Raw genomic sequence first — 21,875 nt, 5'->3', positions numbered from 1 at the left:
GCCTCTATAATTTTTCGTACCACTGAGCAAAGCTGGTAAATACAGGCCAGCTAGTCTGAAGTCAGACTAGCTGGCCTGTATTTACCAGCTTTGCTCTTAGAACTACTTTTATGTATTGGCGATATATTGGCACTTCTCCAATCCAAGAGAATCTCCCCTAAGTCCAAAGATGCCCTCATAATTAACCTGAATGGTTAATTATGAGGGCATAAATACACTCCCTCACACTCTCCCTCAAAACTACAGGTATACGCCATCAACTCCAGGAGCCTTACTTGCCTTTATGCTCATATGGCTCAGCCTCACTCGCACAGCTTCCTCTCAGCATGAAGGGACTTTCGTCAGTAAAGACAGATGCAAAATACCCATTCAACTCATCCACAATGTCAGTGGGGTTGTCTAAGACTTTCCCATGCCCAGTGCTCTAGGGTCCAATATGATTTACATTTTTCTTCCTTGTATTCACATATTCATGCTTTGTATTATCACCCTCAATTTTAAAGAACCATGATCTGTGATCTTCTAAACTACTTTTTTTTTTTACCCTGATGAAATCTCAGTTGCCATTAAACACACCCATATCAATTAACCAGATTACTCATTCCAAGATTCTTTGCATGAAATGAGCAATTTAAAGGTGGTGATTAGCTAGTTAGACCCACCAGTGACATTGGTGTACATCTCAACATTGCATAAGCTTTAAAGCGCGCCTCCGTAGCCAGGTGGGAAGGAGCAGCAGTGCGTAGCACACGCTTCTTGATTAGACCGGGGTTCGAGCCCGTCACCACCAAATACGGAGGATGCGGACAGGTCAGGGAATGACCACCGCATATCCCGGAGCAATATGGCCTTAGTCGCTAATGCTCCTAAAATCCAAAATAACAAAAAAAATAGCATAAGCTTTAAATATAGGTTAATAATTAAAATCCTACGACAGCAGGAATCATAAAAGTCTGTGATGGCCTACTAATATAACTATAGGCTTATAAAGCAAGGCCTACTAATGAACTTTGGTAATAGCTTTTGTTTTCTGCCCCAGGATTAGCCAGTGACATCCACTGCTAGGAGACAGCTTCATTAGGTTTACAGCCTACATTAGTAGGCTACTCCCAAAATCCAAGCCAGCAGCAGGGTTCATAAAAAACTTAAATTTTGATTATTAACCTGTGTGTGTAATACTCTATCCTTCTACATATAATGAGACATTAAATGAGAAAATAAAAACTGCAGCCAATATCAATCCACTGAAGGATGTAAGCCTCCTCAATGATTCATGTTGAGGGAAATGGACCATAATCTGCCATGCTGGTCCAGTGTGGGTTGGCAGATCAACCGTATTTGGCAGTCAGGGGCGTGAACCTCGGTCTACTCAAAGAGTGTGTGTGCTTGCATTCCTGCTTCTGACCACTCAGCTATGGAGGCTGTTTAAATGAGAACATATCTGGTTATAAAAAGGAATTTTTAATATTGCATATCATCTTAATTAGCTTTAATGATATCATTAACCCTCTGGGGGGATATTTTCTACAAGGTATTGGTATGTGGTAACTGGATTCTTGTTCCAACTCTTCCCATAAGACTGCAGTTTGTTCTCTTCTTGAACCAGGCTGCCTTGTTCTGACTCTTGGTTGTTTTCGTATTCCAGAACATCCCAGAGGTGTTTAGTTGGATTTATATCTGGGCTGTGAACTGGAAATAGCTAGTTCACCACATTATTCTCCTCCAACTACTGTTGCACTAACCATTCTTTGTGAATGGAACACATGAAGCACTGCATGCTTATACAAATATGGCTCTTCGACATAGAATTTTTACAGTGTAATTCTTTGGTAAAGCAGAATGTCACAATGGACAGTTGCAGTCATGATTTCATTGGTGATAACCAGTGGACCAAGTTCAAACCACATAAAATGTGCTCATAATCACTCCATCACTACTAAACTTCATTTTTTGCACAATACAATCTGAATGAAATCTTTCTTTGGGCATGTTCCACCAAGGTGTATGCATCTGATGCTTGGACTGTGTAGATGATTCATCACCCCTCACATAACATTCTGCCATTGCTGTTAATGCCCATTGCTTTTGTTTTCTGCACCAGGATTAGTCAGCAACATTCATTGCTAGAAAACAGCTTCAGTTTATGAGCAGCTGCATGGCAATGGTAACCCATTCTGTGAAATGTTTTTCTGATGGTTATTGGTTCTGTATTTATCCCAGTTCTTCAGTGGTCTCTTTAGTCAGCTGATTAAAGGACCCCTGCAATTTCCTGTTACTATCCAGATTGACTGCCAACATAATTGGGGTGATTGCTATTGGTAGACCAACAATATTAACAACTATCCAAACCTAATGAATGGTTTCAGTACCTTCTGTTTTCCATTGTTGTATGATTGCCATTTGATTAGTCCTACTCTTTCTGCTATCTGATAAATGGATATGTCATATCTACTATCATATCTTTTCTAAAAGGAGAGAGATATATCCTTTTCTCATTCTATTCCATTCCATCTACATGCCGTTTATATCCTACTTATACCCGGTACTGCCATATGATCTACCTATCATATGATCTCTGAAATTAATAATTACATCTCAGAGGTGGAGTGCCCCTGTGAAGTAACTGTAACAGTACATGTTGAGGATAATGTGCACTTATATGTATGTCTAGACATACACATTATATTCAACAAGCTACCAGCGATTTTTAAATTAGTGATTTTGCATACCTTTAACATGTGTTGTTACCTGCTGTAACGTTAAAGAAAAAAATTGATATGTTGGGGGCACCAACATTTTTTTTTTTTTTTTTTTTTTTTTTTTTAAGGCTAGTACATAACCTTGTGTAATTAACCACTCATATGCTTAAAATGAAAAAAAAAAAAAAAAAATCAATATTTCATTATTTATATAATGATAATAATAGTCAGAAATCTTTAATTTTCATAGAATTTTATTTGGGTATAACAACAAAAACTTGCTCATTAGTTTTGCAGATTTACTACCAGCTCGTAACAGGATAAAACAGCTCACAAAACAAAGACCTTATAGTCTGCCATTAAAGAAATATTTTGAAGGTAAGCCCTTTTTAGTAAAAATAATTTTTCTCAAAATTATTAAAATGCATGCTAAATGTGTGAACCAATAGCTAATAAATATCCAGTTCATTTTAATAATAAAAATCAAGCACACCTAAACATCTGAATACCCAGTTAGGATCAGACCATGACTTTGGCCATTCATGTGCAATAAGTGATATACTACCTTAAGAAGGATGATCCTTCTTATGCTGTGTGGATTCATGCATTGAATTATATCAGATTTTTGCGTATGTTCTATCTGTGGAGGTCCTTCATAACACTGTAGCAGTTTTGCCACTTTGTCTAAAATACTCATTTGGAAAGGTCGTCTGCTGGAGGTTGAAGAAATTCTTAAGAGCCTCTTCATTTGGGGTTGTAATTAGTTGATCTCAGGTAGAGCAAGTAGGATTTCACCTGTGAGTTATTCCAGGTTTGTCAGCTCATGCACTGTGAAAATTGGTCCTTGAACACACACACACACACACACACACACACACACACACACACACACACACACACACACACACACACACACACACACACACACACATTTACATCTGCAACACCCTGACCAAATATGGCCTAAGGTACTGTTGCATCATAAAGCTGACAACAACAACCCATAGGCAGACCAGCTCTATATCTGTAGCCACGCTATCCAAATTAAGCAGTCAAAACTTAATTTTGGTTGTTTGGCTAGTACATTAGACAACTTCAAAATAAATCAGAATTATAAAACAGAGCTAATTGTCAGTATGGAGGAATCCTATGAACTGGAAATATTTTTGAAGAAATAGTTTTTCAAATAGTGTATTGGCTAAAGGAATAATATACTGAAAATAGATATTCAGCAGTGCATTTCAAAAAGCCTCAAAAATGCCAATTGCAGATATTAGTTTAATCAATTGTTTTATCTTATTAAGCATAGCAGGGATTTTTAATCTTTTTTTATTTACAAGCATACTTGCTTCTGTTTGAAAGTTTCAGCTTATTTATCCCTTTATATTTTTTTGTGCTTTTATTGTTTTGCATTTTACACAGGATCTTTCATAATGTTATAGACAACACAAAACTCTTGCATCACCAGAATACCAAAATAGTAACCAAGTTAGAGAAAGGATAAGTGTACTGTACTTTCATTAAGGAACATCAAAAAAACTGAACAGAAATTTCTGTATAACTTTTAGAAAGGAACAGCAAATTGATTAGTCTATTTACAATGATTGTAAACAATTCTTGGAGAGAAAGACTAATTGATCTTTAATGGAAAAAGCACTGGCTGTCCACATTGCTAAATCAAGCATGACTGCTTGAATTGTTTCATATGATAATACATAAAATATATCATATGAAACATGATTATCATATGAAACATGATTATCATGTTTCATATGATAATACATAATCCACAAGAGCAGTGTCAATGGACACTGCTCTTGTGGACTAATGTTATTATTAGTCCCCCCCCATCAGTGTTATCAGTGTTTGTTGCTGAGCCCGTTATTGTTTTCTATATTTATTAATGACATTGATGAAGGCATGTCAGGCTAAATGTCCAAGTTTGCAGATGATACAAAGGTTGGCAGGGTGGTTAATGATCAATAATGATGGTATGCTACTGTAACAGGATCTAGATAAATTGGCAGACGGGCTGAAAAATGGCAATTAAAGTTTAGCATTGACAAATGCAAGGTACTGCATATGGGTAGCAGTAACCTCAAAGTAACGTACCAACTATGTGGTACTACACTCAAGGTAGTAGAAAATGGAAAGGTCCTGGGAGTAATTGTGCAGTCTGATATGAAGTTTTTCAATCAGTGCAGACAGGCTGCCAGAACAGCTCATGGGGGTTTGATCAGTGATATACAGGAATTTTGCTAGCACGGATAAGGAAGTGATTATTTCAATGTATAAGGCAGTGGTCAGGCCACATCTTGAGTACTGCATACAAGTCGGCACCTCCGTAGTCAGGTGGGAGGGAGCAGCAGTGCATAGTACATGCTTCTTGATTAGAACAGGGTTCGAGCCTGTCACCACCAAATATGGAGGGTGCGGAAAGGTCAGGGAATGACCACCGCATATTCCCTGAGCAATATGGCCTTAGTTGCTAATGCTCCTAAAAACCAAATAACAAACAAACAAACTGTTTATGTAATTTTCTTTCAGCTCAACACAACTGTTTAGAAGTCAGCAACTTGCATGTACACAACAGATCTAGTTGATTTATATGATTATCTAAAAATATTCAAGTATATGATCATCTTTAAGATCCATCATGAATGAGGTTAAAAGATTCAATGCACATCTCGGTAACAGGCACAATTTAGCCTTAGTTGCCCTTGTGCCAGAAATCCCCATATTGACAAACCAACCTTAGATATGTTAGAGTAGAGCAATGGCTATACCCACAGTTGCAAGAGAACTTTCAACAAAAGTTTTTATTTCAACAAGGTGGTGCTCTGACCCATTGGTTAACTGTTTTGGATCTCTGTTTGGATTGGCTGTGGGAGGGAGTTCAGTTGCTTGCTGACCAAGATCCTCAGATTTAATCTCACTTGTTTTATCAATGGGATTTCATTAAAGAGATAATACATTCCCATTGCTACTTTTGCTGCAGTAATGAAAGCATTGAATCACAGCAATTGCACAATTTTACAAACTTCAACTGTAACCAACTCTGTAACATATATGAGTGTGCGCACCAATGCTAGGAGTTTAGTAAATAAATTTGATGAATTTGAGGTATTGCTCAAAACATCAAAGGCAGATATTGTTGGGATATCAGAGACGTGGTGTCACACAGATATAAGGAATGCAGAACTGGAATTTGGGGAGTACAACGTCTATAGAAAGGATAGACTGGATAGGAAGGGAGGAGGGGTTATGCTATTAGTTAAGAAATACATAAAATCCAAGGAAGTGAAGCCAGTGGACATCGCTGGACAGTGCAGTGTCGAGTTAGTTTGGTGTGACATAAGCATTGGGAGATCAAAATTGAGAGTAGGAGTGTGCTATAGGCCTAATGACTCTGATGAGTATAATAAGAAACTGTACAGGGAAATAGAGTGGGCCAGTAAATCAGAGAGTCTTATAATGGGGGATTTTAATTTCCCAGATATTGACTGGAAATTGGGGGCTGGTCACTCACACACTAGCAAGGCTTTTGTGGATTTATTGGATGATTGTTTTCTACATCAGCATGTTCGGGAGGCAACTAGAGGGAGGAATACTCTTGATTTGATTATCAGCAGTGATTCTTCATGCATTAAGAATCTGCAGATAAATGAACCACTAGGTGGTAGTGATCACAGTGTGCTGAAGTGGGATTTACTCAAAGAGGTAACTACCATTAGGGGTAAAGGGAAGGGTTATTGCTTTTGTAAAGGCGACTACAATGGACTGAGACTGTATTTAAATTCTATACAGTGGGACCAACTGATGATGTTACCAACAGCAAATGCAAAATGGGAAGCATTCAAAGAACTTATCTTGGAAGCTACTAGGCTTTACATACCAACTAAGAAATATTGTTCAAGGTTTAGGCCTAAGTGGATGTCAGATGAACTAATGAGGCATATGGCAGAGAAGAAACATGCATGGGATACATACAAATTAATACATGACACAGAAGCCTATGATAGATACAAGTTGATCTGTAACCAAGTTAAAAAGGAGGTTAGGCAGGCGAAGGCAGATTACGAGAAATCTTTGGCAAGGGACAAAGAAAAACAGCAAAGAGTTCTTTACTTATGTAAACTCTAGAAGGAAGGGGATGAATCAGATTGGTCCACTTGATATTGATGGGTCAACTGTTGATGATCCTGCTCAGGTAGCTAACAAACTAAATGAATATTTTGCATTGACATTCACACATGAGGAGTTATTTAGCGAGGGGAATGCCAGAGGTGTATTCAACTCTAGCAGTAAGCTAGAGAATCTTGTAATAACTGAGAGTAAAGTGGAGGAGAAATTGTTGAAGATAAACACAAGAAAGGCACCCAGGGTGGATGGGATCTATCCAGTTATATTAAAGGAGGCAGCAGAGGAAGTAAGCAAACCCTTAGCCATAATTATGAGAGCTTCCTTGGACTCAGGGGAGGTACTCACAGACTGGAGATGTGCAAATGTGACCCCAATTCACAAAGGAGGATCAAAGGCTGACACAAGTAATTATAGACCTGTGAGTTTAACTTCTGTTCCAGGAAAATTAATGGAGGCACTATTTAAAGAAGCACTGCAGGATCATTTAGACAAGACTTCAGTTATAGCTCGGACACATCATGGTTTTGTTAAGGGGAAGTCTTGAGTGACCAATTTGATTGGATACTATGATGCAGTCACAAAGGAACTGGATGCAGGGAATAACTTTGATATTATATACTTGGATCTTAGAAAGGCTTTTGATACTGTTGCACATGGAAGACTGCTGCACAAATTGGAGCAGTGTGACATTCGAGGCAAGTTGCTGCTGTGGATAAAGGGGTGGCTGAGGAGGAGAAGACAGAGAGTGGTAATCAATGGACACTGCTCGTCGTGGACTAGTGTTATTAGTGGAGTCTCTCAGGGCTGAGTGTTGGGTCCATCATTGTTTTCTGTATTTATAAATGATATTGATGATGGTATATCAAACTTAATGTCGAAGTTTGCAGACGATACAAAGGTAGGCAGGGTTGTCAAGGACACTACTGACACTATGCTGCTGCAACAGGATCTGGAAAGGTTGAGCAGATGGGCTGAGAGGTGGCAAATGAAGTTTAACATTGACAAATGTAAAGTACTACACATGGGAAACAGCAACCCCAGAGCAACGTATCAACTCTGTGGTACTACACTGACAGTAGTAGAGAATGAAAGGGACCTGGGGGTGGTTGTGCAGGCAGATATGAAGTTCTCTGAGCAGTGCAGACGGGCTGCAAGAGTAGCTCATGGTGTATTGTCAATGATATATAGGAATTTTTCTAGCAGGGATAAGGAGGTGATTATTCCCTTGTATAAGGCAATGGTCAGGCCACACCTAGAGTACTGTATACAGGTCTGGAGGCCTCATTTCAAGAAGGATGTAGAGCTGCTGGAATGAGTACAGAGAAGGGCAACAAGATTAGTGAATGGAACAAAGGGGTGCTCTTACGAAGAAAGGCTTAAGTTTTGCAAATTACAGTGTCTGGAGACTAGGCACCAGTGAGGTGATCTGATAGAGGTGTATAAAGCCTTGAATGGTTTGAGCATGCTCAATGCTGATGGGATTCTTCCTCTCGCTCAGAATAATCACCTGAGAGGGCATAAATTCAAATTGAGGAAAGACAGATGTAGGATAGACGTGCGGAAATTTGCCTTTAGCCAGCGGGTGGTTGGTTGGTGGAACAGACTTCCATCCCTCGTCATGGAAGTTGATAGCCTAAATAAGTTTAAGGCTCAGCTGGACAGGTATTTCGAACGAACAGAGGGGTGAAGTGGAAGTGGTTTTTTTTTTTTTTTTTTTTGGCTGATGCTGCATAACTTGCTTTCTTGCATCAAATGCCTCTACTAATGCTAATATGAGAACTGTTGCTGAACATGTATTGATTACATGAGGTGTCCATGTAGAACAGCTGTAGATTTAAAAAGTATTAGCATTATCGGAGGGATATAATGCAAGAAATCAAGTTTATAATACACCATCAGCCAAAAAAAAAAAAAAAAAAAACCTTCCCATTTCACCCATCCATTCACTCCAAAAGTCTGTCCGCTTCTTCCTTGAATTTATTTACACTATCAACTTCCAAAACAACAGATGGAAATTTGTTCCAGCAATCAAAGGCAAATTTCTGCACATCTATTTGACAACTGTCTTTTATCAATTTCAGTGTATGTCCTCTCAGGTTTATAATCTGAGCAAGAGAAAGAATTCCATCAGCATTGCATCTGCTGAAACCATTCAAGGCCTTGTACACCTGAATTAGATCACCTTGCAAGTGCCTAGTCTCTAGATGCTCCAACTTTCAGAATTTAAACCTCTCCTGGTAAGAGAACCCCTTTGTTCCTTTAACCAGTCTTGTTGCACTTCTCTGTACTCATTGTAGCAACTCTACATCCTTCCTAAAATGAGTCTTCCCGACCTGTATGCAGTACTCAAGGTGTGGCCTGACTATTGCCTTATACAAGGGGATAATCACCTCCTTATCCCTGCTAGCAAAATTCCTGTATATCCTTGACAAGACCCCATGACCTGCTCTAGCTGCCTGTCTGCACTGCTCAGAAACTTCATATCTGACTGCACAATTATCCCCAGGTCTCTTTCATTCTCCACTACCCTGAGTGTAACACCACACAGTTGGTATATTACTCTGGAGTTACTGTTACCCCTATGCAGCACTGTTGTTGTTGTTTGGTTTTTAGGAGCATTAGCAACTAAGGCCATATTGCTCCGGGATATGTGGTGGTCATTTCCTGACCTTTCCGCATCCTCTGTATTTGGTGGTGACGGGCTCGAACCTGTACAGCACTGCATTTGTCAATGTTTAACTTAAGTTGCCACCTCTCAGCCCATCTGCCCAACATTTCTAGATCCTGTTGCAGTACCATACTGTCATTACTGTTATTAACAACCCTGCCAACCTTTGTATCTTCTGCAAACTTCGACATTAAGCTTGATATGCCTTCATCAGTATCATTGATAAATATACAAAACAACAATGGGCCCAACACCGAATCCTAGGGATTTTATTGGCACATTAGCAACTAAGGCTATAATGCGACCGAACCCTGGGGGATACCACTAATAACATTAGTTGATGAAGAGCAGTGTCCATTGATTATAACTTTCTGTCTTCTCTCACTCAGCCACCCTTTTATCTATTGTAGCAACTTGCCCTTAATACTATACTGCTCCAAATTGTATAGTAGTCTTCCATGTGCAATAGTATCAAAAGTTTTCCTGAAATCCAAGTATATGATATCAAAATTATATTTTGCATCCAGTTTCTTTGTGACCACGTCATAGTATCCCATCAAATAGGTCAGACAAGACTTTCCCTTAACAAACCCATGCTGTGTCTGAATTATTACTACAGTCTTGTGTAGATGATCTTGCAATGCTTCTTTAACCAGTGACTCCATTATTTTCCCTGGAACAGAAGTCAAACTCACAGGTCTGTGTTTTTTAAATTTTGAAACCATTTGCACATTGTACCTTTTTGAATTAAATGTATGGTTATTGTACTCTGAATATATGTTGAATACCTTATGAAAAACTCATTGTAATGAAAAATAGCTGATAATTATATTTATTAGATAAAATTAAATAAATTAAATTAATAATTTTAAAACAGTTTCAGTGGTTGAAAACACTGAAGTAGAGTTACGTTGAAGTTTTTGATTGCTACCTCCTTGATTGGTTGAAAACCATATCAAGTGACAATAGGATCTATTTATGTATTGTTATTGCTGGAGGAGGGTTGAAATGTCATATGCCATTTATTTTTTTATTTTGAGATTAAAAATATCTAATTTGTTTGTGCATGTATTATCAGTTATTAATGGAGATTACACATTTTGTTACAATTACAATTAAATAATGTTTTCTTTCTGTTTCAAAGATGAAATATTTCCAAAAGCTCCTGAGAACCTTCTGCTTAAAGAAGTGCTCTGCGTTATTCGTGAGCTGCATTCAGAATTAAAAAAAGGCTGGAGTGTTACCAAAAATCCTTATGATAAAGAACATTGCAACTTTGATGGTAAGTTTATACTGATAGTTTGGAAGAAATATTACTGAATCCATCAGTTTGCTAGTGCACTATGGCCATAGTTGCTGATGCACCTAATAAATCTCTAAACCAACCAAACAACCATCAGTTTGCATTCTCTTGAAGGAATGCTTAGAAAAAAATTGATTAATAATTAATATGACTATCATAATTTTCCAACAATTGTTTTTATAGATGCTAATTTTTAATTAATATTGATTCACATTAATTAACCCTGTATTTTTTAATTTGTTTTTGTAACTTTAGGATTTGAATGGTCATTTGTAAGACATCAAAAATATTAGAGAAAAGCAATACACATGTAATTGACACTGGCAACTGTTAACAGTTGACCTTGAATTATTATTAATAGTCACTGAAAATCAAGCCATTATGCAAATTAAAGTTGCTTGAATTCAAAAGTAACTAATTGCTTGCCTATATAACAAGCAATTAGCCATTAGGAGTCAGAGATACAGGGTGATTCACCACCAGTGCGACAAACTTGCAGGAGGTGTAGGGGGCACAAAGACGAATCGGAATCACATAGCATTGCAGGGTCCGAAATGCCTTTGTCATGTGGGAGGTCGCATGAACAAAGAAGCAAAGAAAAAGAACAGAAACAGCAACTCGTTAGTGTAACAGAAATCATTTTAATGACAAGTTTTACATTGGCAAAAAGCCATGCTACAGAAGGTGTTCAAAAATGTTCGACCAGAAGCAGTCACACAGGCTTCACAGCGCCGCCGCATGGAATCCCTAACGTTCTGGAAGATTCCTGGCGTGTCTCAAATCTCCCCGGCAGCTACAGAGATGCGAGCGACGAGGTCTTCAACTGAATCAACGGGGGTCCCGTACACTAATGTCTTCATTTGACCCCAGCAGAAGAAGAAGTCCAGGCATGATAGGTCCGGCAATCTAGCAGGCCAATGAACCGGACCACCACGACCTATCCAATGCTGTCCAAATGTAACGTTTAGGTGTTGGCGGACTTCATTGGTGTAATGTGGGGGAGCCCCATCATGCTGGAACTACATTGAGCGGCGCAACGACTGAGGAACTCGTGCTTCTTCAATAAGTTCGGGCAGGACTTGCTGTAGAAAGATCAAGTATGCCCTACCGTCCAGATGAGGGGGGCAGAAGGTGCGGTCCAATGAGGTGGTCTCCAACAATGCCGGCCCAAACATTGACAGAGAAACGCCGTTGAGTTTCACGTGTTCACGTACCATGGAGGTTCTCCAAAGCCCACAAATGGGCGTTATGTTGATTGAAGGTTCCCTCTCTTGTGAAACTTGCCTCATCCGTGAACAATACGGATGCAGCAAATGCGCTGTCTGCGACACTCTGTTGAAGAAACCAAGTAGCAAAAGTCCTCCGGAGTGGATAATCCGCAGGCTCCAATGATTGGACGCGTTGCAGATAGTATGAACTAATTTGGTTTGTTGACAGTATCCTCCATACAGTGGATTCGGAAATACCCAATCGTTGGCCTATCACTTGAGTACTCGTACTCGAGCAATAGGCTAACAATACTCCTTGTCGTTTGCTCTTGATTCGTGGTACCTCTCGTGAAACAACCAGTCTCATGTAACCTTCTGTGCACACGTGCGAAAATCGTATGATGAGGAGCATGCCTGGGTGGGAAGCGTTCCTGGCAAGTGCAGAGCGGCGCCCCCGTTACTGTCCACAGCTCCATACGTGAGGTGCATGTCAGCCAGTTCAACGTTTGAATACTCGTCCATCCTACTGCCTCGGGAACCGGTTCGCAAATGCTGACTTCCAGCAGGATCGCTGTTCACGCGACCTCCCGTTCAACGTCCTCTACTGCATGACGAAGGCATTTTGGACCCTGCAATGCTATGTGATTCCGATTCGTCTTTGTGCCTCCTACACCTCCTGCAAGTTTGTCGCACTGGTAATGAATCACCCTGTATATATGTGGCATAAAAAAATTCTTTTTCATGTCCCCATCAAAATTATCGCTTCAGTTACATGCCTTAAAATTAAAAATGTTTGAATCACTTAATAAAAGTTTGTTTTCACAATTTTCACTTCAGTGAATTATCATGAAAAAATACCTACTAATTAACCTTCTACCTTTAACCTTCTAGGTAAGTGGAAGTGCTTTAGAATTTAACCAAACAGGCATACACATTCTGCTTTATTAATATAGATTAATTACACAAACATAATTTATATAGTAATTAATTTATTTTACACTATTATAAATAAATTAATTGATTAGAATGAAATATGTTTATAGGTGGGTTAATAATTTTATAGTTAACTGTATGACAATTTTTATTTTGGTTTCAAATATTTTCTTAATTTAATTTTTCCCTTTTTTCCCAAATTCTATTTATTAATAATTTTTTTAGTGTGATAATCAAAATAATTTTTAATTGCAGGTTCCAGCGAGGATGAATCTACACTTGCTCATACAACAAGTAGTGACTCACTGATGCAAGAAAGCATATGTTCTTCTGGCTTGATGTCCACTGACAGCTTTTCTCTCCTACCATTACCTCATGAATCCGGCTCCCAACAACACAAAAACATTTTGTTACATTGTGGTAATAGAGAAGGTAATGCTAAGAACCAAAAGCCTGACACAGGCAGTGAAAGGTCATTACCCAATTTTTCATCAAATAATTCTGAAGGTCCTTATTCACCAAAGAGTTCATCATTTTTCTTTACTGATGTGATGTCAACCTCTAGTTCACCTGATAGAATACAAACTTCCCTAGAAGAGAGAACAGTCCAAGGAGTTAAAGATCCTAACCAAGATGAATGCTGGTTTGGTAATAGGGAACTTGAATCATCTGTGGATTCACTTTATCATACCCTACAAGATTCCAATTTTAAACCTTCCGATACTTCCACAAATGAATATTCTCCTAAAAGAACTAATAAAGGACAGATATCTTATGATGATCAAGACAGAGAAAACACTGTGTGGTCATTTTCTCATTCCTCTTCCACCAATTCTGGCAGCAGTCCAGTGGAATCTCCCCTCAACAGAACTCAGTTTTCTCCTGATTTAGGCATTGAATCTGATCCAAACAGAGAGAGTTGTTTCTCTACTCTTGAGTCTCCATTTAAAGTAAAACTTAGTGAAAAAGAAAGGCAATCCCATCTGCCTGATAATTCAGATGGAGCACCCATTGAAGAGGAAAAGGAACAGATTCTAGAAACCCACAGTTGTCCATATGACACTGGAACACAACCAGGTAAAATGCACCTCTATTTCTTTCTTCCCATCCCTCTGTTCATTTCATGTATGTAGTATTATTGTATTTATGTGTATATTTGTCCCCCTTGTATAAGCATCATATCTTGGGTTTATAGTACAGAGAGGCTTTTTATAGGCTACTCTGATACTGTGGCACATTTCTCATTAGCATTTTCACCTGGCCAGCTCTGCTGATGCAGACATGGCCAATTGTGGTCAACAACATTTGTTAGTTTTGTGAAATATTGCATTGCCAAGTTAGTGCTTTATCTTCTTTTAACTGCATATAGAAATAAAAATTTTATTTTCATAAAATGCACTGTAGTAAGCTCCTTTAGTAAACTTGGCATCTTGGACCCTTACTGTGATGCAGAGTTCAGCTTTTGTTATTGTTACTTTTTGTTTGATATTAAAGTGTATCTTGGCAAAATGTATCATACTGTTGTTTACTCCCATTCTAACCCATCCTCAAATGGAAATGTTAACCAGACCAGACCTGCTAATTTTATTGCTTTTGATAAATATGACATCCCAGACCTTCATTTTAATATAGAATTCAGTTTTTTTTTTGTTTTTTTTAATTGTGATTTTTAGTTGCTATTAAACTTTATCATTTTAGTTAGAGTTTTTTAAATGTTCTAAAGTCACTTAACAAATTTTCCTTAAAATTCATGGCAAGAGCATTGATTTTTAGCATTGTGATTAGTGAAAACCAATGGAAGCTAACATCAGCTATATCACAGCCAGTTACAGGAGATCTATGGCAAGAGTAGTGATGCAGTGAAAAAAATGATCCTGCTGTTGGCATATCTGAGTAATCCACAAAATAACCTATTAATTAATTAATTTAATTTAAGTGTAGATAAATATTTTCTTTTTAATTAGAATTAAGAATTTAGAATTAAATTCTTAATTATAATTTCTACTAAGAATTAAATTCTTAATTCTTAGTAGAATAGTTGTGCTACATGATAGCTTTGATGTAGAAGTTTTCAGGATACCAAATTGTATTTAAAAATACTCACGTTTTGCTGAGTTATACATTATTGGTATTTTCAAGGTCACAGTAATTTTACCGAGTCAGCCATTTGGATGTTTCCAGGAGATAAAACTACAGCAGTGCCACCTGCTTGGTCAGTGGTGACTAGAAATTCGGCATAAATTGCGTAAAATTATGACATCACGAGGCAGCTTCATCACTGAATAAGAGCTATTCCATTTATATGGCTGCGGCAGGTTTAGTAGTTTAATTTGTTAAACTACTAAAGCACCGAAAGATATATGCTCTCAGAAGGGCCTTCCATGACGGAAAGGTTTCAGTGGAGACAGACGAAACCCGTTTCAAAAGGTCCACACACGACCTTTTCAACTAAATTGTGATCCAAGAAAGCAACGGGAAACTACTTGGATTATCCTTCCCTTGAAAACTTCAATGATAGCAAGCAAAATAAACCACGGCCCCGAGTCTCGGCGTCCCTTGAATGGGACAGGGGTGCTAAGAATCTCCGAGCTTGCGTCGAAGAATTTTCTGAAACTAGCTACATGGAACGTTAGAAGCCTACTACAACCAGGAAAACTAGCCAATGCTTTACAAGAAATGGAACGCATTAACATCAAAATACTTGGGCTAAGTGAAACCAAATGGCCTGGAACAAAGAAGTTTATATCAAACGACCACCACGTCTTCTGTTCCGGAGGAGAAGAGAACACCAAGCAGACGTACGGCGTCGCTTTCGTTGTCCACAAACAACTGGCCAACAAAGTCACCAGTTTCACCCCAATATCGGAACGAATCGCACTACTACAGCTAGCAGGCAACAAGATCAACCTGAATGTGCTCCAGGTCTACGCACCAACAGCGGACAAAGACGATCAAGAAATTGAATTGTTCTACGACAAGCTAAGCAACACTTTAAAGTCGCTGAAGAAGCACGACATGACGGTCATCCTCGGTGACTTTAATGCCAAAATCGGTCAAGGAAAGCTACAAAACATAGTCGGAGAACATGGCTTGGGGACACGGAATGAACGAGGCGACAGACTCGTCCAGTTCTGCCAAGAAGAAAAATTTAGCATTGCCAACACTTGGTTCAAACTACCACCTCGACGACTATACACCTGGACCTCACCACAAGACTCTGACAACAATATCGTCAGGAACCAAATTGACTACATCTTAATCAACATCAGATATAAGTCAAGTGTCCTCAAGGCAAAACTTACCCCGGAGCTGACATATCATCAGACCATAACCCAGTAATAGCAACACTACGTCTCAAATTACGAGTAGTCAAACGCACAAGCACAACAAAAAGAATCGACCTGGAGAAACTGAAGAACACCGCCAACAGACGACAAGTACAGCTTCATCTCAACACTACAATCCGATCGATCGAAGCAGTAACAACAGACGTGCAAGCATTCGGGCGTTCACTCAAACAGTGCATCAATGAAACAGCAGAAACCCTGCTAGGACATCAGACGTCGAAAAAGAAACAACGGTGGATGACCCAGCACATACTAGACCTAATGGATGAACGGAGAATATTCAAAAGCAACAACAACCGGGAAAAATACAAAGAAATACAACAAAAGATCAGACAGGAAATCCGGAAGGCGAAGGAAAAATGGATGGAAGATCAGTGTGCAGAAATCGAAGACCTAATCAAGAAAAATGACAACTATAACCTGCACAAGAAGCTTAAAGAAGCTGGAAACATCTACAAACCGGCTCCTATCCCAAGTTTATATACGGACAACAATCAACCTATACTAAGCAAACAAGCCAAACTCGACACCTGGAAGAGCTATATATACAATCTGTTCGGCACCAACAGAAAACCGGCAGAAACGCAACAACAAACACAGGAAGAGAATCTCCACATATTAACATCTGAAGTGGAACATGCCATCCGAATAACAAAGCCAGGCAAGGCCTGTGGACCTGATCAGATTCATGTGGAACTGCTGAAACAACTAGACTACAGCAACATCCAACAACTAACGAAATGGTTCAATCAAATCTACAACAACGACATTCCATCCGAATGGCTCCAATCCATCTTTGTGGCCCTACCAAAAAAGGCTACCAGCCGGAAATGCGAAGACTTCAGGCTGATCAGTCTAATGAGCCAGGTGCTAAAAGTCTTCCTCAAGGTGATTCAGCAAAGGATAAGATGTAAGTGCGAAAGTGCACTAGGAAACACACAGTTCGGATTCTGCAGGGGACTAGGCACCAGAGAAGCAATTTTCTGTTTACAAATATTGCTACAAAGGTGCTATGAACATCAAAAAGACGTGTATATATGTTTTATTGACTACGAGAAAGCCTTCGATTCAGTAGACCACGACCGCCTAATTGACCGACTGAGAAAACTTGGGCTTGAAAACAATGATATCAACTTTATTACAACTCTCTACTGGAATCAAACAGCCCGGCTTCGCTATGACAACGATCTGACAGACCCAATTCCAATAAAAAAAGGCGTCCGGCAAGGCTGTCCATTATCTCCCATTCTTTTTAACATCTATTCGGAAATGATCTTCGACTAAACACTGGCTGACAAGAACATCGGCATAAAAGTTAACGGACACTACATCAATAACTTAAGATATGCCGATGACACAGCACTAATAGCGGATTCAGAACAAGATTTACAGACCATCTTGAACGAAGTGGACATAGAAAGCCAAGCATGGGGGCTACGAATCAACAAAAAGAAAACAAAGGTGATGAAGGTCAGCAGGACTGCAAGTAAAATCACGATCAAACTAAGCAACGAAAAGTTAGAGCAAATACACCGCTTCAAGTATCTCGGAGTACTCATTGATGACCAGCTGAACCATGAGGCCGAAATCAAAAGCAGAATTGAACAAGCCAGGCAGGCATTCACCAAATGGAGAACCCTCCTCACCGACAGAAGCTTGAACATCATGCTCAAATTACGCACATTGAAATGCTACATCTGGCCAATACTGCTCTACGGTGTAGAAACCTGGACTCTAACATCAGCCACTACAAAAAAGCTCCAGGCCTTCGAAATGTGGCTCTACCGAAGAATGCTGAAAATTCCGTTTACAGCCAAGATAACCAACGCACAGGTCCTGCAGGACATGCACACGGAACGGGACCTGCTCAAAACCATCATCAGCAGGAAATGCAAATACCTAGGTCACATCGCTAGGAACCAACAAAAATATCACCTACTACCACTCATCCTGGAGGGAAAGATCGAAAGCAAGAAACGCCCAGGCAGACCGAAAATGGCATGGCTAGATAACATCAACACCTGGCTTCACATGACAACAGCACAAATTCTACACGCAGCGCTAGACAGAGAACAATATCAAAACGAAGTCGCAAACGCCATTCAGCAGCATTAAAGAAGAAGAAGAAGAATTATAATTTTAATAGTTACCTCTTCAATTTTGAATTTAATTTTGTTCTTCCCAATAGAGTAACTTTAGCTGTTTTCTGTAATGTTAAACCAATTTGCGATCTTTGTTTTGGTAAAGTATTATTTGAGTTAATGCCAAAGACTTTACTTCAAAAATTTAATTTGATTTTGTTAAACAATGTTACTATTATTGTAAGGTTGATTATTGTAGCTGTCAGTATTAGTTTGGGAGCAGATTTATTGATTGGTCGATGTATGCCAAATACATCTATATTAATAGAAGATGTTAAATTATTTTTAGGTTGGTTATAATAGATATTATTATTATTGTTTATTGTTGTTGTCTCTTTCAACTACTATTGTCATTATTAGCTAATGTTTTATTTAAATTGCTATGTGTTTATTAGTTTAATTGCTTGATTATTCAATCCTAAGGATTGAAGAAGAAAAAAAAAGTGTGTGTGTGTGTGTGTGTGTGTGATTTTTCCCCTCAAATGCTTTTAAATATTTTGTAATGCTTTTATTAATGTCATTAATGTTTATAGTTTCAAAACCTATAAAATAAGCCTGTTGTAGGGGCGGGCTAGAAGGCATGTTTCCATGCTATGCAAACCGCAGTCATTTAAAGTATTTACCAGCTGAGAGTAAAGAACCAAAAAAAATCTTTTGGAAGAACTTCCATAGTGAATATCTCTGGATAGTGCTCTCACAATTGGAAATTAATCCCAACATTGAAATAACCATATCGCAAAAAACAGGCCAGTTTATGAAGAAATAAAAAAAAAAAAAAAAAAAAAAAGAAGAAAGAAATGACCAAGCCTGCAGTAAATGACTACAAATCTGAATATTATATTCTCCATCTTAACTAGAGAATTGGGAAAACTTTTTTTTTTTAAATCATCAAAATGAATAATTCCAATTTTGTCAGTTTGCTGGTTACCCACAAATATCTAGGTATGTTTCTATTTACATGGTTATGTATTTCTTTTTTTTCTTTTTTTTTGTGAGAAACATTTTGATATAACACCTCTAATCTATCTTAGAAGGCCTTATTGACCAAAAAAACAAGTTAAAATATATATTTTTAGGATAGAACAAATGTAATTCACAAACAAGGCATCCTCTAATGTGATTGCATCAGAATAATGTTCAATCCCTTGGTTACATTGATGTTTCTCTCATTTCAAATGTGATTATCTCCCTTTTTATGCCAGGTTGAAATTAATTTGACTTGTTAGCAACTTAAAAAAAAAAACTGTGTACTGTGCATCCTAAAACAAACATAATTTTTTTAAATAAATGGTTTATTCAGTAATATAGTTTTTAATTTTTTTTTTTTTGTCGCAGTTGTAATTTTCCATTTAAGCTGGCAAATGTAATATTTCAAGTTTATGCATTAGGCTCACAACGAAACATTGTTAAATTGTACTGCTGTGGAATCAGATCGTACTTGAATTTAGTGAGTTCAAATCAGACAGAAAAGTTCCAGAGTTAGCAAGACAATTGATGATTGTAGCTAATACAATGCATGCCTTGATTATTGTAGCTAATACAATCATCAAGGGGAGAAATGGAAATACCATTTAGGCAGAGCAGATCTCTGAGAGAAAAGATGCAGAAATGATCTGTGAATGACGTTATAAGAGTGAGGGAGGAAGTCAGGAGAAACAAATGGAAGATGATCTTGACAACTGAAGAAATATTAGATGAAGGTAGCATCTTTATCAGCGGAATTACCTGCAGGAGCACTGTAGGTAATTCTTCTGATAAAGTTGCTGCCTTTATGTGTGCATGCACTGCAAATGTTTTATCTCCTCCTCCCTATTTCAATTAAAATGCAATGTAAACAAATATAAGAGATGTAAACAACTCTTTTTCTACTCTCTTATCAATTGTCTTATGCTTGAGCATACCATTGTTAAACTCTGTTGCATACATGTTGTTGTCATCTGCCAGGATTTCTGAAATAAATATTTTCCTTTAGAGGCCATTGACTATACCTTAAAAAAGGTTTAAAATTGTGGTTATCAGTGCTATCTAACTGCATTCATTGGATGTAGTGTTTGTGGACAGATCTAATGAGCTTTTTTATGTTGTCTGGCAGATTACACTTCTTTCTGGAAATGATTGGCTAAGCACATATGTTATTTTCATTGCTGTTATAGGAATTTTTCATGATTGAACTGCCTTGAATGCTTTGAATTGGAGATGAACAAATTCAGAATATTTTGCTGCATCACCATTCACTAGAAGGGTGATTTAGCGTTTTTTTTTTTTTTTTATGAAAATCCCAAACACAAGAGGTATTAGAACCTATAGTACTTAGTACCGTGCTTGGGTTGGGGTTTGAGAAGACGAAAGAAGATATTTGTTCACATTAGACTTGAACTTCTGTAGACTGTAATTTTCAGGAAATATGCACGAAGGAAGGTTGTTCCAGAAAACGGCAGTTGAATGAATAAATGAGGAAGATGAAACATTGGTTCTGTGAGTTTGAAGTTGGACAGTAAATGGATGTTGGCTGGTGGCAGCACGTGTTCAGACTGTTTTGAAAGAGAGAGCAGGAATTATAGAAGCCAATTCAGAAGAACAGTGCCCATGGAAGTATCTGTAGAGAAGACATGCAGCAGAAACAGTATGTTTATGAGACAGTGAGTGGAGAGACTCTGTTAGAGAGGAGTCATTAATTAACCTAAGTGCCCTCTTCTGAATGGAATCTGGAAGCCTGAGAAAGGTTTTGGGGGCACTGCCCCAGATGTGGGAACAATATTCCATGGTAGGGCAGATTTGCAATTTGCACAGAGTGAACAGCTGTTTGGAAGAAAAGTAACACCGAGAGAGAAAGACAAAATCAAGTTTTTTAGATGCAGTGGAAACAATATTTGTAATGTGCTTGTGCAAAGAGAGATTAGAAGTCAGAGTAATCCCAAAAAGAGAATTTTCATTTTGCCTAGAAATTGGAGTGTCCCCAAAGGTAAGCATAGGAGCAGAAGAATCCTTTTTGCGAGATATGACAAGACTGAGTTTTAGAAGGATTGAAATCAACTAAGTTGTCTTTGCCCCACTGGAGAATTACCTGGAGATTGGCATTTAAGGAATTGGTAGCAGATATTCGAGAAGTTGAAGTTGACTGAGCAGGGCAAGTTTTCTCAAAATGGAAAGTGGAATGCAACGTGCTATCATCAGCAAAACTATGGATAGGATTTCCAGTCAATGGAAGAAGGTCGTTAATTTACAAGAGGAAAAGAGTGGGGGAAAGAACTGAACCTTGGGGGACACCAGCATTAGTGGAAAAGTTAGAAGACAGAGAGCCATCTACCCTCACCCTCAGTGAGTGATCAGAGAGAAAACTAGATAACCAATTACAAAAAACAGTTGGCAAACCATAAGATAGAAGCTTGTTTAGAAGACCTTTATGCCAAACATGATCGAAAGCCTTTGAGAT

The 21,875-nt window shown here is 38.3% G+C and overlaps 1 protein-coding gene across 1 annotated transcript in view; it reads left to right on the top strand.

Moving 5' to 3' along the window:
- The window catches only part of LOC150086474 (uncharacterized), a 153,862-nt gene that overhangs the window by 109,519 nt on the left and 22,468 nt on the right, over window positions 1-21,875 (top strand). Inside the window, exons 18-20 of the mRNA XM_090372179.1 lie at window positions 2,950-3,077; window positions 10,655-10,792; window positions 13,210-14,031. Of these exons, the coding sequence (XP_090228305.1) occupies window positions 2,950-3,077; window positions 10,655-10,792; window positions 13,210-14,031 (1,088 nt within the window). The remainder of the gene's footprint in view (window positions 1-2,949; window positions 3,078-10,654; window positions 10,793-13,209; window positions 14,032-21,875) is intronic.

The sequence above is a fragment of the Mastigoproctus giganteus genome, chromosome 4 (assembly GCF_048544385.1).
Source record: "Mastigoproctus giganteus isolate SK-2022 chromosome 4, ASM4854438v1, whole genome shotgun sequence".
NCBI lineage: Eukaryota > Metazoa > Arthropoda > Arachnida > Uropygi > Thelyphonidae > Mastigoproctus > Mastigoproctus giganteus.
This window is presented reverse-complemented; position numbering and strand designations above follow the sequence as displayed.